This window comes from Quercus suber, unplaced genomic scaffold (assembly GCF_002906115.3).
Source record: "Quercus suber isolate HL8 unplaced genomic scaffold, Cork oak 2.0 scaffold_220, whole genome shotgun sequence".
NCBI lineage: Eukaryota > Viridiplantae > Streptophyta > Magnoliopsida > Fagales > Fagaceae > Quercus > Quercus suber.
The window spans coordinates 502,432-521,265 of record NW_027069678.1 but is presented as its reverse complement, the minus strand read 5'-3'; the positions used below and the strand labels follow the sequence as shown (position 1 = coordinate 521,265).

The following is an 18,834-nucleotide window of genomic DNA, read 5'->3' as shown; positions in this document are numbered from 1 at the left end:
GAAAATCACAACAAACAAATGAGCATATGAGAGAAGTCATAAATCACTCAACTCATATTCACTTGTTGAATACAATAAAATCTATTCTAACACAAACTCTTGAAAAACTTTGCAAGAAAAGAGTTTATGACAAGTAGACTTTGACAACTTGTATTTCTGAAATACTTTAAATAAAAACTCATCAAGGCATCTTTGTGTGAAACAGAAATAATAGATTGCATACACATAATAAGAAGCACGTGCATAAAGAGAGAAAAGAAACAACACATATAAGGGTATGTAAAAGAAACATACATCAACATATAAAGAGAATAAGTACAATGTATGTAAAAAAATGGTCATAAGACCTAAGGTACAAGAATAAATGTATCTAAAGTAGAGAAAAGAAAAAGATACAAATAATCCTCACTACATCCCTGAAAAATATCAACACTCCCCCTAACAAAATATTCCTATACTAACTCTCCCCTTAAGAATGACTATTCTCATATAACCCAAAACCTACCCATTTTTGTCATGAGTGACAAAAGGTATAGTGTCAAGTAGACATCTCATTGATAGAGCTAGCATCTCCATCATCATTATCAGAAGCATCATCGTCATCACCATCATCATCATCATACTCAGCCCTAGAATCAGAAGCCACAGGAGGAGGTGGAGGAGAAGCCTCAAGTGCAAAACTACCCATGATTGCCTACCGCCTAGCAATACGGCCAACACGAACGTTCACCTGATACAACTCAATAAAGAGTGTATCGAGGCAAGCATCCATGCGCTGATACTATGCCATGATGTTGCGAAGAGACACATCACCCATGGAAGAGGAGGGGACGAAGGTGGGCGGAGCAGATTGGGATGGAGTTGAACGGGAGGGAGGAGCTGCTAACTCAGCCTGTCGTAACCTAAATTGCGCCTCACTATGTTTCATGGTAGTGACATCTATGGCACACATAAAAGAAAAATAGTCGGACACTGGAGAAGGGACGGAAAAATGGCGTAAAATCCTCGTAATAGCAGAAGGAAAGATGAGTTTATCACAGGACGTTGAATCCTAATGAACATATATAATGGAAGGAATAAAATGAGAAGGGGAGTCTATAGTAAGATGCTCAAGAAGGGATAACAAAAACTGAGCATGAGACTCTATGATGGAGTTATAGTGAAAGAGTGGGTGCAAAACAAAATTCATCACCATGTTCAAGAATCTAGGATCTTTAGCAAAGGGCTTACATGGTGTAAATTGACGATCACCCCAATCAAAAGGGCGCTCACATAAAGTAGGCATGAGCTCATCCTTAGGCACAGTTCTCAGACGCTCACAACTAGGATAGTCAGGAAACTCTACCCTAGGAACCCGAAGCACATCCGCAACAAGTTGTAGTGAGACAGGAAAGCATATACCTCGAACGTGAGTGAAGAAATGAGGTGTAATATAAAAAGTATCATGGGCTCAACCCAATCCAATCCTACCAGCACACAATCAATTTTCACACATCTAAATGCATGATAATACTGCTATAATGCTTATGTGATGCAATGCATGAGATTTTAAACTCATTTAAGTGAAAACCCATCCCAAACTTTCAACAATAACTCATCAATTTTGAAAAACCCCAACATTTCTCAAAAACCCCAAATTCTAGGTTTTAAAACATGAAATGCATGTAAATGAAGGAGAAGAAACATACCAAGTGTAGAAAAAAAAACCTTGTAAAAGCTCGAAAATCACTTAGGTAGAGTTTTGGAGTGAGAGAAGGTGTATTGGAAGGTAAGGAGATAAAGGTATCAAAAGAAAGATCGACGGAAATGAAGAACGGATTGCACATAACCTATATATAAAGGTTTAATAAAGCTCGACAGATGAACGTGTCGAAAGGTGTCAAGCAAGGTATCAAGACAAGTGTCGAGAAATTAGCCGTCAACAGATGCAGCTGTCGAGAAGGTGTTGAGGAACAGAGTATCAAACACAAGAACAGAAGCCCGATCAATCCACCAGCTATCGAGAAGCTATCGAGAGGGTAGGAACTTTCTCGATCAATCCACCCAATTGTCGAGAGATGTCGAGATTACGATAAGAAAAGGCTGAGAAGCTCAACAAATAGCCAGGTGTCGAGGAGTTGTCGAGGAGCTGTCGAGATTGCTTTTAAAAACAGTTTTTCGAGAAGGGAAAAACACAGACATGAATGCAATCAAGCATGCAACTCAACCAATAATCCAATCAACATATTAAGCTCTCAAAATCATCTCTCAACAATAATTTTAAGCACATGGATCCCAAAAACACACACACACACACTAAACAAGTCTAACCAATTTTATATTTCAAAAACAAGTCAAGACAGTTTAGTGAGCATACATAAACACATGTAAACCTTGTGATGACTAAATCACATTGTATTTGCACATGTATCAAGAGTAGCAAAGAATATTGCGTGTTGTGTGTGAAAAACATTGCAAGATTGCATCAGTGTATACATGTTATGATGATTTGAGATTTGAGAAAATCACTTTAACTCACACACAATCATAACTGTTTGATGGGACTATCACGTTTGAGGTACATCCTATAACTCCCACATCTCTTAAAATACACGCTTCCAATCATATTTAAAAGCATTTTGATCTTTTTGCTTTTTATTTTTTTCTTTGCACATTTTTTTTTCTTTTTAAGCAAATCATGCATAGGCATATAAGAGATAGAAAAGAAATACCCAATGATATTTGACATTCCAATTTTACTATGCCTTAACACACAAATGTCATTGATATTGCACTTTTACTATGCCGAAGCATACAAATGTCATTTATGATTGGCGAGCAACAGTGGTGAGATGGTTATTTACGCCTTTCTCTTAGGATTTTTAGTCCTTCCCGTCAAAAAGAGTGATATGAGTGTTAAGTACAAGAGATAACTTAATCTTACTCATCACAAACAAGAGCCACAAAGCTCACTTGCTTAGTTGTGCATAAAAATGCTCATCTAAACTACAAAAGATACAAAGTTTAGAAAATTTTGTTTCAATGGTCATCCAAGGTACATAAGTACCAATGTATACAAAACACACACTGTTTTTGTATTTTTCTGATTTTTCAATCTTTTTTAATTTTTATATCAAAAACAAAATAAATAAAACTGAAAATAAACAAACAAAAACATGTTAAACAAAGCAAAGCAAAAACTAGGCTAACTCAAAATAAAAGCAAAACACACAAGTTATGCAAAAACAAAAACATGAAGAGAGAGAAGAAAGTGATAGAATAATTTGAAACCCTTTTCCTTCCACACCTTAGAAGAACCTTTCATTTGATTAAACCTTAAACCGGTGGTGAGGGGGAAGAATTGAAACCGTTCAAGTTCGAAAGGAACATGAGGGCTTTGAGAAGATCTCCAAAAGGAGCAAGAAAGGATTGAAGCTGATTTTGGCTTCTAGATGTTATCATGTCGTTGCTCTGTTGAGTGACTAAACACTTATAGCAATTTGGTCGAGTATGACCGGCAACTCCACAATGATGATAGAGATGCTGCTTCTTCTATTTAGGCTTTTAAGAGTTAGCCTTCTTAGCTCTAAGGTTTTTAACATCTTTCTTATCTTGCTTAGGGGTGCTCCTAAAATAGATTTACCATTGTCTAAATTCTGACTAGCTAATTCATTTTTAACAACATTGTTCTCAATTTCAACATTATTAGCAAGAGGAACAAAAACAGTAGTACTAGTAGAAGCAATATTAGAGGAAGAAAGACCATACCCTAAACCTGTTCGATCTGAAACAAATTTCTGAATGCTGAGCATCTCATCAAGTTTCGCACTTGAAGTCCTCATCAATTTAGCTCTAACTTGAAATAGCTCCGCTTCAAGCTTCTTGGTCTTCTCAATCAAGAAATTGTTCTCAAACCTCGGTGCACCAATTGTCTGATTAGCTTCATCAAACTTTGTGGAAAGCTCTTCCCGATCAAGTCCCACATCACTAAGTTTCTTGGTGGCCATCCTATAGAGTTTCTCGTGTTTCTTTGACAACTTGTATAGTTTCTCATAAGTTGTATGGATATCATCTTAATCATCCATTTTCTCAAACTTGGACTCTACCAATTCCTCTTCTTCATTCACATCTTCAACAATCCCCTCAGTAGAATTGACAGTGGCAGTGAAGGCATTCAAGATTCCGTCATCATCATTGTCGGAATCATCCTCAGGCTCGGTGTCACTCAAGGTAGCAGCAAGTGCTTTGCTCTTCCCAATGCTCTTGAGATATGTAGGACACTTTTGTTTCATGTGACTAGAGCCTTGACACCCAAAGCACTTAGGTCCTGTAGGAACAGTGTACTGACCGTCATTCCTAGCATCCTTCTTCCCTTTATCTAGGCTCTTGTGTTGAGAAGAACTGAATTGCCTACTATCCTTGTAGAAGCCCTTCCCATTGGCATTCTTCATGAATTTCTTGAATTGTTTTGTAATGTAGGACTTCATCTTAGAATCCTCATCATCTAAAGACTCATCAATGTCACTGCTCTTGACCTTTAAAGCCATGATCTTGCCTTTACCTGACTTGCCAAGTTTTGTTAACCCTAGCTCGTAGGTCTGCAAGTTTCCAACTAGCTCAGTCAAAGGAATCTTGTCAATATCCTTTGATTCCTCAATTGCCATAATCTTAGCATGAAATCTCTCAGGTAGAGATCTGAGCACTTTTCTCACAATCTTGGGTTCAAGAATGGTTTCCCTAAGATTGAAAGCTGAGTTCACTACATCCTTAAGCTTGGCATAGAACTCATCAAACGACTCATCCCCCTCAATCTTTATTTCTTCAAAGCTTGTAGTGAGCCTCTGATACTTTGAATCCTTGACAGCCTTTGTTCCCTCATAGGTTGTCTGGAGGATGGTCCATGCTTCCTTAGCAGTTTCAGTCGAGGATTTCTTCTTGAACTCCTCATTGGGGACCACACTAAATAAAGCATTCAATGCCCTGCTGTTGAAATTTTCTGCCTTGATGTTGGCTTCATCCCCATCCCAGTCGGTCAGCGCTTCCTTTGGCTTGGTCCAGCCAATCTCTATAGCTTGCCATACCTTATCATCTAAAGACTACAAGAAAGCTTTCATGCGTACTTTCTAGTATGCATAGTTAGTGCCATCAGATAAAGGAGGCATAATTAATGACTGTCCTCTATCCATGATAAACAGGGTTCAATGGATTAACACAGCAAAGATTAAACCTAATCAGAGTGTGCCAGCTTTGATACCACTTGATAGGCCAAAAACGTATTGACCCATTGTGATTAAATTAATTGATTAATTAGCCAAGTTTATTAATTAATCAAATTAACATGCAAACGCGTGGTAGCACAAGCAAAACATCAATTAAACTAAGTATGCAATGGAAAATAAATTGACACAGTGATTTGTTTACGAATAAGAAAAACCAACACGGCAAAAAACCCCACCGGATGATTTTAAGGTCACCACTCCCAAAATTCTACTATTATCACAACAAGTGGTTACAAGTAAAGGAATCCTAATACCTTATACCAACTTATAGTTGAACCTTTACCCCAATACTCAATTGGACTTGTTCTGTAGTGACAATTTCTCTTTTTGATGTATGACTCCTAGTATGTGACTAACCAATTGTTTGGATCCTAGTACGTGACTTCAATCACCAACTAGAGAAGGTTGTTGGCTGTAAAGTTCTTCAGTTCAACCACACGATGAAGATGAATAAGATGCTTGGTCACAAAACCCTACGGTGTACAAACAAAGCAACTTCTTCACAGGAGTGATGAATTAGGGCAAAACTTCGTCTCTGGTCACAATTTGCTTGAACAGACTTTGCTCAATGCTTGTGCAACTTGTAAACACTTTAATGGCACTTAAAATAATCCTTTTATTTGTCTAGAGTTAGGAGAAAAGAAGGCCCAAAGACACATTCACAGATTCCAAGAAAACAAAACAGAAAAATCTATTTTTCTTAAACCTCGACAGATAGAAGTTGTCAAGCAGTTATCGAGCCACAAGGCTAGAACAGCTTCTTGAGCTCGATAGATGCTAGCTGTCGAGCTTTGATGACCTTGCACTTTTCAGCTTGTTTCTTGGACAGACTTGAATTACTTTAACACTTGATCTTGAAACCTTGTTTCTTGAAGTATTAAAAACACCTAAATCTACCTAATTACAAGTAAAGTGCGTTTTTTCAAAGGATTAGCCAATTACATAAAAGAATGACATATGTTCTTTAACAAGTGAAACACATATGTCTTAATAGAGAGAAACCATTCAATTGTACCTTCATCCTCGAACTGAACCCGAGGATGTACATTTAGCTAATTTTTATGCTATGTTTAGTTGAACATTTCCACTTCACATAGAGAACTTAACTCAGATTTTTACCTTTTGTTACACAATGGGTGTTTTAAGCTTGAACTTGCATCGTATCTCTACAAATTAATTATGTGAGTGGACTGTAACTTAATTAAAACAAGCCTTAATTGGTTGACATACTTTTCGCCCACCACAATTGGTGTCGTCTGTGGGGAAGTCTCTTGAAGTACCCATGCAAATCTCGTGGTTATGGTTGGTCCTAGACACAGTGGATCACTGGAGTCTGTTGGCTCTCAGCGCAGAGATCATTCCATTAATCTTGAACGTAGGAGGGATCGAGATATGGCTCATACTCATAGCCAGGAAGCACCTTCCTTCCATTTCGAGTGAACCAAACAACATGAGGCTAGTAATCATTCGCGTGATGAAGAGGTCCATAATTTAGAGAAGAAGGTGGAGCATTTACATCGATGTCTTCGTCATCAAACTCGAATAATGGAAGATATGACTCCTTCTCCAGACCAATATCTAAGTATTGGATGTGATGGAAGTTATTGAACTAGGAGCAGTACTCCACCTAGCGAGTCGTTCATGTCATCATCTTGTTACATTTCGGGATGACACCATTATCGTAAGAAATCCAGAACACCACCAAGGAGAGAGGCTAGGGGCATGATGCTATAGGAAAAGCTCTCCTTCAAATTTCTCGCTCCCCTTTTTCTTTGCGTATTTAGTAGGCCGAGCTCCTTCGTCGCTTTAACCGGCCTATTTTCAACATCTATAATGGTAAAACTGATCCAGTCGAGCATGTGACCCATTTTAACCAGAGGATTGCCATTCACTCAAAGAATAAAGCCTTAATCTGTAAGGTCTTCCCTTTGAGCTTTGGTCTAGTTGCTATGAGGTGGTTTGACAGCCTTGAAGAAGGATCAATACATTCCTATGAGGAGCTAACAAGGGCCTTCGGGGCAAGATTTGTAACTTGTAGCTGAGTCCCTACACCCTTAGACTTTTTGCTTTCAATGTCTATTAGAGAAGGGGAAACATTGAAGAATTATTTTGATAGATATTGGGAGATTTATAATGAAATTGACAGAGATTTTTAGGACATTGTTTTATGAACCTTCAAAGTGGGTCTTCCTACACACTTAGACCTGTGAAAATCACTTACCATGATTGAGGAGCATAAAAGGGTCGAAGACAACCAGAGCTCTAGCAAGGGGAAAGCAAAGGCTTTCATTCCAGACCGAAGGGATAGCTCAACAAGCCAGTTTGCGTCTTCTCGGCCAAGGAAGGAGTTTTATAATCAAACACCCCATAATGTTGCCGATTTTGGAGTGGTGAACTTGGTGTTCAAAGAGCCGATATATTAAGTGCTGGAGAAGATTAAGCATGAGCCCTATTTCAAATGGCCAAATAAGATGGGAGGAGATCAAACTAAAAGAAATCAGATTTTGTATTGTTAGTACCATCAGGACCAAGGTCACACAACCGAGGACTGTAGAACTTTGCAAGCCTTCCTATACTAGTTGATTAAAGCTGATAAGTTGAAGCAATTTTTGCAACAGCCAGATAGTCAAGGAAATCGCCTTGCGATAGGACCATAGAGAAGTGAAGCATTTCGGTCATCATTAGGAACAATAAATGTCATTTTTACGACCCCTAGAAGAGAATCTCATCCAGCTAGTAGGGTAATGTTGGTATCAAGAAGGCCAGAGTTTCGGGACAACCAATCATAGCTTTTTTCAAGGAGGACAAGTTGGGAACAATTCAGCCACACGATGATGCCTTGGTGGTAACCTTGTGGATAGTAGGGTTTGATGTCAAGAGGGTAATGGTTGATCAAGGCAGTGGGGTAGAAATTATGTACCCCAACTTATTTAAAGGTTTAGGACTCAAACTTGAGGATTTGGACCAGTATGATGCTCCATTGATCGAGTTCAATGGAAACACTACTATTTCAAAGGGGATAATTCGATTGCCTGTACAGACTGGGGATAAAGTGGTGAGTTTGAATTTCATAGTGGTAGATGCTTTTTCGCCATATACCGCCATTCTGGCCAAACCATGGCTACATGCCATAGGGGCGGTCTCGTCTACATTGCATTAAGGTAAAATATCCAACTAATGAGGGGGTAACCAAGCTGGTAGGATGCCAATCAATGTCTAGGCAATGTATGGTAGTGGCGGTTGATCATTGTCTTGCAGAAATAGACTCTTTGGGAGTGGCGCCGACATTGTAGCAACCACAGCCTAGGCCACCTACTTCCTCGAATAGTCCAATATCATGTGAGGAGTTGGAAAGGGTCATCATTGGCGAGGATATAGAGAAATACTTTCAAGTTGGGATTCAACTCCTAGTAAAAGATAAAAAGCAACTGGTAGACTTTTTGAAGGGTAATTTGGATGTTTTTGCGTGGAGTGCATACGAAGCACTTAGGGTTGATCCCAAGTTTATTTGCCACCACTTGAATGTTAATCCCAAGGCTACTCTGAAGAAACAACTACCTCAGCATTCGTCTAAAGAACATGCCGAGGCTGTAAAAGAAGAGATACGTAAGCTTAAACAGGTTGGGGCAATCAAAGAAGTCTTCCACCCTGAATGGTTAGGCAATACTGTGGTAGTAAAGAAGAAATCAGAGAAATAGAGGGTGTGTGTAGATTTCGCAAATCTCAACAAAGCCTGTCCAAAGGACCCGTTTCCTATCTTGAGAATAGATCAGTTAGTTCATGCAAAGTATGGACATCCTAGGATGAGTTTCCTAGATGCTTTTCAAGGCTACCATCAAATCCCACTAGTGCTACTCGACCAAGAGAAAATAGCCTTCCTTGCCTCGACAGGAAATTACCATTATAGGGTAATGCCCTTTGGGCTAAAGAATGCGGAGTCTACATGTTAAAGGATGGTGACTAGAATGTTTAAGAACCAATTGGGAAAAAATCTGGAAGCATACATCAATGATATGGTGGTTAAAAGTAAAGAAGAGTCCAAGCATCTTTCAGATCTTGGTGAATTTTTGCAATCTTAAAAAAGCACAAGTTACGTTTAAACGTTTCTAAGTGTTCTTTTGGGGTAGGGTCTAGAAATTTTTTGGGCTACATGATCACACATTGAGGGATTGAAGTTAATCCTGATCAGATCAAGGCTATTCACAACTTGCATCCTCCTTAGAATCCGAAGGAAGTTCAGGGCCTTATTGGGATGATAGCAGCTTTGAATCAGTTTATATCAAGGTCTGCCAAGCAGTGTAGACCATTCTTTCAATTGTTGCATAAATGGAAGGATTTTTCGTGGTCTGAGAAATGTGATAAGGCTTTTGAATAATTGAAAGCATATATGGTTCATCCACTAGTCTTGTCCAGGCTAGAGAAAGGGGAGGTTTTGTATGCATATGTGGCTGTTACCTAACATGCAGTCAGTTTGGTCTTGATTTAGGTGGATGAAAGAATTTAGAAACTGGTGTACTATGTTAGCAAATCCCTCTGAGAGGCCGGGGTTAGGTATCTCCATCTAGAAAAAGCAATTCTTGCTATCATTCATGCCACCAAGAAGTTGCCCCACTACTTCCATGCCCACACCATGATCATCCTGACCCAGTTGCCATTACAATCATTGTTTCGAAGGTTGGATTATACAGGAAGGGTGGCAAAATGGGGAACTATGCTCGGTGCATTTGACATTAAGTATCTGCCCCGATCGGCTATAAAGGCCAAATTCTGGCAGAATTGGTAGCAGAATTTACCGAGTTAAGTGAGTCAAAGGAGGGATCAAAGCTCGAGGAAGTATTAAGAGTGGGCTTAGTGGAAATTCAGTAGGTTTGGCATCTATTTATGGATGGCATGGCCAACCAGAAAGGATCAAGGATAGGGATTATGATGATCTCACCGAATGGAATTACTTTAGAAAAGTCTCTGAGGCTAGCCTTTTCAGCAACGAATAACGAGGCAAAATACAGGGCTTTATTGGCAGGGTTGGCTACCATGCGGAAGCTCGATTGTAAGGTGATTAGGGTATATTGAAATTCAAGACTTATAGTTGGAAAGGTTCAGGGTGATTTTGAAGCTAAAGTTGAGGATGCTTTGGTACCTGAATCAAGTTAAACGTTTGTCAGGGGGCTTTCATTCTTTTATTCTTAAGCAGGCTCCTCAAAGTAAAAATTCTCATGCTGATTCTCTCACAACTCTAGCTACCACAAGTAGGGAGAATCTTCCTAGGATTATACTTATGGAGGATTATGCGTTACCTACTTATGATGTGCCAGTTTCGGTTGGTGTCCATTTCACTCGAATGGGCCTAAGTTGGATTGATCCACTATTTACGTTCCTTAAAAATGGACTATTACCCGAGGACAAAACCGAGGCAGAAAGAATTCGTAGGAAATCACTGAGGTTTTAGCTATCTGAGGATCAGAAATTATACAAATGCTCATATTTGGGGCCATACCTACTATGCATTCATCCTAAGGCAGTGGAACTATTGTTAGAGGAGTTGCATGAGGAAATTTGTGGTAGTCATACAGTGGGTAGGTCACTTGCTCATAGAGCTTTAACGCAAGGTTATTGGTGGCTGAGCATGAAGAAGTCCTCTTAAGAATATGTTAAGAAATGTGATTAGTGTCAGAGATATGCTCCTAACATTTATCAACCAGAGGGAGTGCTGAATCCATTAAGCAGTCCTTGGTCTTTTGCACAATGGGGGCTGGATATCGTGGGGCCTTTCCTTAAGGTAATGGGGAATTGAAGATATCTCCTTGTTGCAACTGATTATTTTACCAAGTGGTTGAGGCTGAATCATTAGCAAACATCTGGGATCAAGACGTCAAAAGGTTCATGTGGCGAAATACTGTAACGAGGTTTGGGGTCACAAACATTCTTATCTTGGATAATGGACTTCAATTTGATAGTAAAGCCTTTCGGAGGTACTGTTGTGACTTAGGGATAAAGAATAGGTATTCCACCCCTTGTATCCATAAATGGAAAAGTAGAACCCGCTAACAAAGTCATTATGGATGGATTAAAGAAAAGACTAGAGGACGTCAAGGGAAAGTGGGTGGATGAGTTACCCCATGTTTTGTGGACGTATTGCATAACTCCTAGAAGATCTATAGGCAAGACCCCATTTTTTATGATGTATGGGTCTGAAGCAGTTATCCCTATAGAAACAGGTTTCCCAACATTAAGGTTCGACCAGCTCCTTAGTGGCAACAATAAACGAATACTATCTCTTGATCTTGACTTAGTTGAGGAATGAAGAGAAATAGTTGTGGTTAGATTAGCACAGTACCAACAGAAACTTAGGCAAGGATTTGATAAGGGAATAAAAGTCAAGGTGTTCATTCTTGGGGATCTCGTTTTGTGTAGAGTGGCTAGAAATATGAAGAACCCCTCTTACGGAAAACTGGGTCCTAATTGGGAAGGTCCTTATCGGGTAACTTCTATAGCCGAAAGGGGGCTTATCGATTGGAAGACCTAGGTGGGGTTGTGGTTCCTCGACCATGGAATGTAAATAACTTATGGAAATATTATTATTAGCTGCATGTTTTGTAAACATATATATATGGACATTCAAGCTGTATTGTTCAGCTTTGTTGCATTCTTTGTTTTGATTTAAAGTGTTTTTAAATATTTAGTTAAGGGTTAAACAGAACCTCGATCAGGTTCGATTCCTCGAATCACCTGCCTTTAAGGGTGTCCAACAGTAATCGATACCCGACCCACCCGGGCAACTAGTCTGATCCAGCCCAAGAACCGGCCAACCCAACGCTGGTAATAGTCGGCAGCGGGTCTTCGCCTCTAGAATTTGAAAACTACGGGTCAGTTGGCAGGTCAGTTGGCGGGTTTTGGGTACCTGGATTCAGCTCCTAGGATCACCTGCCTTGGGTAAATTAACACCTAAATATATGGTTATGGTTTAAATAGAACAATACATAAGTAAGGCTTCCCACCTCGGTCGAGCTCAAGTCCTCGAATTGCTTGCCTTGAGTAAATTAAAGCATATTTGAGATTATAAGTCGTCTATTCGGGACTAATTATTTTGTTTTTAAGGAACTTCGACTAGTTCAATTTGAAGATTCTTGTCCATACCCTGGGCCACAAAGTGGTGATTTAGAAACAAGAAGTATGTATAATAAAGAATGAATTGAAGTCTTTTCATTAACAATGTAAAATGTTACCAACTTCGGTACACAAAAAGATAACGGAGAAACCATAGTACTTAAGGCCATAACACACACAACCAAAAAAAAAAAAAAAGACAAACTAAAAATAATAAATATAACAAAATAGGATTTCAACCTAGCCTCTACTGTATCCTAGAGCCTTGGGTGTCTTTTGCTTATCGACTTCCTTTGAGACTTGTCCTTCAGTAGTAGGTTGAGATGCCAGAGTAGCTACTTCAGCCGAGGTTGGATCCTTTTCCAAAGAAGGTGTCAGTAGCAACAGTGGAGGTAGAAGGGGTAGTTGTGCTGGATGTCGGAGGTGGATTCTCAACCGGGGAAGGCTGTGTAGTGGCAGGGGTGCTGGGAGGAGATTGAGCAGATGTATGCACTTTAATGGCTGGAGGGTAAAACATGTCCTCCAGATTTCTTAGTTCTGAAGAAGGGTCTACACCGGCAGCATTTAAAGCCTTAACCCAAGTCCAAAGACAGAAGCTTCGGTTCACCACTAGGATCTAGGACTTGAGGTGGGCTTTAGTTTCTTTTTGTCCCAAATCAAACGCAGCTTGCTCGAACTACCCATTTCCTCGACCTTTTGCTCTAGTTCCTTGTTCAACTTAGAAATATTTGCCCGAGCAATAGCATGCTAACTCTCTGCCTCTCTTAAGTGGTGGATTTATTCTCGGGCCTGCCTTTCAAAAATCTCTATCGAGGCCTCAGCGCTTTTTTTGGCCTTGTTGCACTTAGACAATTTGGAGAGAGTTTCCTTTAATTTTTTGTCTGTCTGAGCTTGTGCCTTCTAGGTAGTGTAGCGTTTGGGTTCTTCCTCATTCTTTTCATAGAGAGCTTGATCAGCCCACTCCTCAGCCACATGTGCTGCCTGGATGGCCTAAGTACATGTAAATGAGAAAAAGTTTATGAGTTAGACATGTCTAAAAAATCGATAAGTGTGCAATAATAGCAAAATAGTATTAGTAAACAAAGAGGGAAGAAAGTCTACTAAGGCTAGATCCCTCTTTGGGGATAGAAACATCTCATGCTTCTTTAAGTTTCGGAGTTCAGCCATGTGTCTTGAGAGAAGAAGTGCTTGCTCAACTGAGTTGGCCATGTAACTTGCCCTCCCATGGTCAAAATTACGAATCGAGGAGTCTATAGATGGGGGGGCACGATCTAGTATGAGTGGAGGGTTCCAGCTTGAAACGCGAGATCGGTGTTTGAGTATCATCTCAGAATCTTCTCCTCCCCTCCTTTGTTGGGTTTGACTCGTCTTCATCACTTTTGTTTGCTCAGGAGGTGTTTCCTCTTGGATCTCTCCCTCCTCGGTTGAGCCCTTCCCATCTTTCTTGTCCCTTTTTTGCTTTTTGTCAACCGGTTTAGTTTGTGGAGGAATCAGAGGAATCAGAGTAAGAGATCTGGGAATTATTGGGACTTCAAGAGTGGTGGTCCCAACATGGGATTCCAGCAAAGACAACAAGTCGGGCATCCTTTTTTCTAGCACCATTGCATTGGGTACCTCGGTTACCTTTTGGTTTTCATTGACAAGAGCTGTGATTAACCTTGAATTGGATGCTATATCCTCGGCCTTGTCTGGATGGTAAAAAACCTCAAAATCCTCGTCATGGACAAGGCTTTCAGTGCTTTCCCCCAATATATCTTCTTTATCTTCTTCGGATTAGGTTTTAGCTTTCTTGTCCAAAGATAAGATTTTCTTAGCTATTGGCTGACGATTTTTAAGAATGGGGAGGTCCACAGGTTATGTACTAGCGGGGGGAGGTTTCCAAATAAAGCCCTCAACGGCCATGTAAACTAAGGCAAGATGCGAATCCATGGCTTTGATCATGTGCTTGGACACTTGGTTTAGTAAATCAAGAATGATGTGTACTGCCCGAAGTTGCCCGTCTCGGAGTAGGAAAATCTTGGACCTCAAAACTTGGTTTAGTAAATCAAAATTTACCAAACCTCATCTTTTGGCAGTACCTTTTTTATCTGAAGAAAGAAAAGGAATTTTTGTTACTGACTTGTTTAAGCAAAATCAAACTAAGGGGTAAAGAAATAAAAATCATAGTAATAAATATTTAAAGAATTTGTAGCTTTCCTAAATAAGACAAGTTCTTAAGGATATCCCTAAACTATCCCACCTAGAATGCCATCCGTGGTCGTGCAATGAAGTTCGTCATGCCATTCCCTTGGAATGATGAGAAAGTCCTTGTCCATGCCTTTGTTCATCTCGGGGAAGCAGGAAATTAATCGAATAGCAGGAACCCTAGTTTTTAGGTAGTAATTTGCTTCATTATTCTTTTGACAACTATAGACCCAATTTAAGTCATCGTGGATGAGGTTTATACCCATTTTTTCATTCATCGCGTCCACACTACCTAATATCCTAAACATGTTTGGGACACACTAAGTAGGACAAAGTCTAAATAGATTTAAAAAAAAAAAAAAAAAAATCCCTAGTGACTATACCCATAGGAATCCTCATTCCTCCCTCAATACAGGCTATCATTGGAAACACAACGGCTTCATAGGCCTTTTCTAATGCCATTCACCTAGATTACAATGTATATTGATACATTACTAGGGATCCTATAGTATCCTTAAACTTTTCTTTGTGTTCGGAAGTGTCAACCAAATTAAAAAATCTACCCATGTGGGAAAGGGAAAAGATAAAAGAGGAGAAAAATCTATAAATGCAAAGGAAGAAAGAAGAATTTTTTTAAAAAAAATATCATTTACAAAATTCAAAAAGGAGGGCTACTTGGGCAAGTTATCTGAAGTAAGGAGTGACTGTTTGTTCACAAAAGGAAGAAAAGGAACAAGAGTCCCCTACCTTGCTATATATATTGGAAGTGAAAAGGTGACGGCAATTTTCCTACTTCTTTAATTAGGGAATAAGGACCGTACGATGTTAATCTCACTGTAGAATGTGAGGGATAGTAAGCCACCTACACATTTATTAAGGATAGTGGTTTCTGAAGACCAGGAGCGTGCTTTAGTCAGTTGAAAGGAGTTCTCATGTAGGATATTCTGAAAGCGTGATACCAAAAGAAATGGTCCCAAGTAGACAAAACCTCTCTCTCTTGGCTCGGGAACGAAGAGTGAGGTTTTAGGGGGCTATTGTGGGGGGACGAGGATCACAAGTAGTTAATAGATGTAACAAGAGTAACTACGAGGAGGGAAACTTTGCAGAGAGGACTTGTTTAACTAGTAAGGAGTTCGGGTTGAGGCTATTGATGAAGATGCCAAGGGTTCATACCTAACCTCGGGAAGGCCGAGGAGACGGAATGAAGGAAGCATGGTGCAACCACCGGGGGGACAAAGGTAACTTGTTTATGTACAAGGAAGAGAAGAAAACGGAAGGACAAGGCAGTCATCCCGTCCCATTAAATGCACTGCAACCACTTAGCTGGCCGCATTAATGGAGAAATAACCATGAACAGTGTCCCTTTGCATCCCATCTCTACAAATTAATTGTGTGAGTGAACTGTAACTTAATTAAAATGAGCCTTAATTAATTGACATACTTTTCGCCTGCCACAACTACAATTACCTTTAATATGCATTTGATTTTTTTTTTATATATGAAAATGATTCCAAATAAAATGCTAAAACTATTATTTTTTTTACAATAAAAAATTTACAAATTATTCTTGTAATGGCAATGATTGGTGACACGTTACAACAAGATGATTAAATTCTTAATTACTTTTGCATTGTGTTTAAAAGTTGATACATTATATAGTTTATAAAGAATATGTAAGGCCAGCCCTAGATATTCTGGGGCCTAAGGCGAGAACTAAAATTAGGCATTTTTTATACTTATGTATTAATTAAATTAATATTTATTTAATATTTTTATATTATAATATATTTCATTTAAAATCTATTTTTCTTGCCTTTTGAGATGCAAATTGACTAATTAAATTTTTGTATTCAAGTTCTTCTAACATCTCATTTTCAATTGATAATATAGCTAATCCACTTAATCTTTCTTTGGACATTGTTGATCTTAGATATGATTTTATTAATTTTAATTTTGAAAATTTTCTTTCTGCAGAAGCAACTGTAACAGATATTGTTAGTAAAATCCTATAAGTGATAAATGTACTTGGAAATTAATCTAATCTTTTTATATAATTTAGTACGTTTAGACTCAAACAAATTACAACAAAAACAAAATACTTGGTCCGTATCTTTTGAATACACTAGCCATTTTTTATCTCTCCCCATTTGATAATATTTAAGTGTAATGAATAGTAGAAAAATGTCTAGTCTCATCACCTCTAGGAAAATTTTTATCATTGTCTCTAATTGGACCTCTTTCTACTAATAAATCTCTTAATTTTGTGTTAATATTTTCCAATTACCTGGATCATAAATATTTGAAGGAATATAATTGAACATGTCATTATTATTTTCATTTTCTTCTAGTTGAACATCATTATGGTGAACTTGTTCATTTGTGACATTTTCATCATTATTTTCATTTTCATCTATATTCTTTTGAAGTTCATTATCAAGATTCATTGTATTGCAAAATTGAACATCATTGTTATCTTGAAATTGTATCATTTCATTATCTTCTAAGTCTTTTTGGTGAATTTCTTACTCATTTGTGATATTTTCATCTAAATTTTGTGCTATATTTTGTTTATTACTGACGAGACTGATAAGTACTGACGAAACTGGCAAGTCTATCCTATATGGACGAGTCCTTCAATATGGACGAATATACCCTCAGGACAGACTACGTAGAAGACAACACTACTGATGAAGGTATCCAGGCCATTTAATACAATCAACTAAACGGTTATACCTCCAACTGTATGAACCGTTTGAAGACATTGATGCCTCATTACACAGCCCCAAAACGTTACCAAAAGGAGCATTAAGACCTCCGTAACTGCTCCAACGGCTAGAGACCATGAGAGCATATATAAAGCCCACACACTCCCACGAAGTGGGAGAGAGAGATATACAAGTAAGAAGGGAGATTTTTTCTTTGATTTCTGTTCATCTTATATTGTTTTACTTTGAAGAGAGTTTCATATACTGACTTTGGCATCGGAGACATTATGGCAGGCACCACACCGGTGACCATCGATGAAAGTTGAAGGATCACCTCCATCCGACGAACATTACTGACGAGCTTACACTCATCAGTTTGGCGCCGTCTGTGGGAAATGACATTTTCGTGTTCAAACTCGAAATAGTGGTTTCCTATTCTTATTCTTTTTGGATGGAGTCCAATCAAGATTCTGCAGCCCTAGCTCAGTAAGTTCAGGCCCTTGCAGCCACAGTTGAAGAGCTGACTAGGCAAAGCCAGGAAATAAAGCTACGGCTTCAGCAAGAGGAAAATCGTTTGAGGGGAAATCAAGAAGACGAAGGGGATAGCTACAGAAGAAGTGACCATCAAGGGCCAAACACTCCCGCCGAGCAAAATTCAGACCTTCTTAGGAACTTAGGAATGCCATCAAGAAAAAACAGAGCGGAGTGTGGATCGAATGGTCCAAGTGACGGATTCGCCATTCACAACAGCAGTCCTCAACTGTCCAGTGCCGTCAAAATTCCAGTTACCTTAGCTCGAGCCCTTTGATGGGCTGAAGGACCCCCAAGATCACCTAAATACCTTCAAAACGACCCTGGGACTTCAGTAGCCCCCAGATGAAATATTGTGTCGTTCCTTCCCAACAAAACTCAAGGGAGCTGCCCGAGAGTGGTTCACAAAGTTGCTAACGTCGTCCATCGACACATTCGAGCAGTTGAGCAACGCCTTCCTGCGTTACTTTATTGGAGGACAACGACCAAAGAGAACCGCGGATCACTTGCTTACCATCAGGCAGGGAGAGAAGGAAACCTTGAGGTCATATGTGAAACGCTTTACCAGGGAGACACTGGAGGTAGACGAGGCTGACGATATGGTGCAGTTGACAACCTTCAAGGCAGGGTTGAGGTCCAGGGAGCTCGTTACCTCACTCATGAAGAACCCCCTAAAGATGATGGCTGAAATGCTCCTTAAAGCGCAGAAGTACATGAACGTTGAGGACGCATTGGCTACTATCAGGGACGGAGACAGACTGGGGGACAAAGGGAGAAGAGAAGACGACCGTAGAGGACAAAAGCAGGACCGTCCGAATCGTCGAACTAATGACGGAGTCAGAAGGAAAGATGATAAAAGTCCACGAACGGTAAAATTCACCCCTCTTATTATGCCTGTTGACAAAATTTTGACGCAGATTAAAGATGAGCACTGCCTTAAATGGCCACGACCATTGCATTCCTCCCCTAGCGTCCGCGACAGGAGTAAGTATTGTCGATTTCACAAAGATCATGGCCATTACACCGAAGATTGTAGGGATCTTAAAGAGTAA

General features: G+C 39.4%; 1 protein-coding gene across 1 annotated transcript; it reads left to right on the top strand.

The window, feature by feature from the left end:
• The first annotated feature begins 10,148 nt into the window (after positions 1-10,148).
• LOC136070238 (uncharacterized) lies at positions 10,149-18,834 on the top strand. Its single transcript, XM_065779917.1, has 3 exons — positions 10,149-10,310; positions 10,450-10,575; positions 18,166-18,834. The coding sequence occupies exons 1-3, from the start codon at positions 10,149-10,151 to the stop codon at positions 18,832-18,834; spliced, it is 957 nt and encodes a 318-aa protein (XP_065635989.1).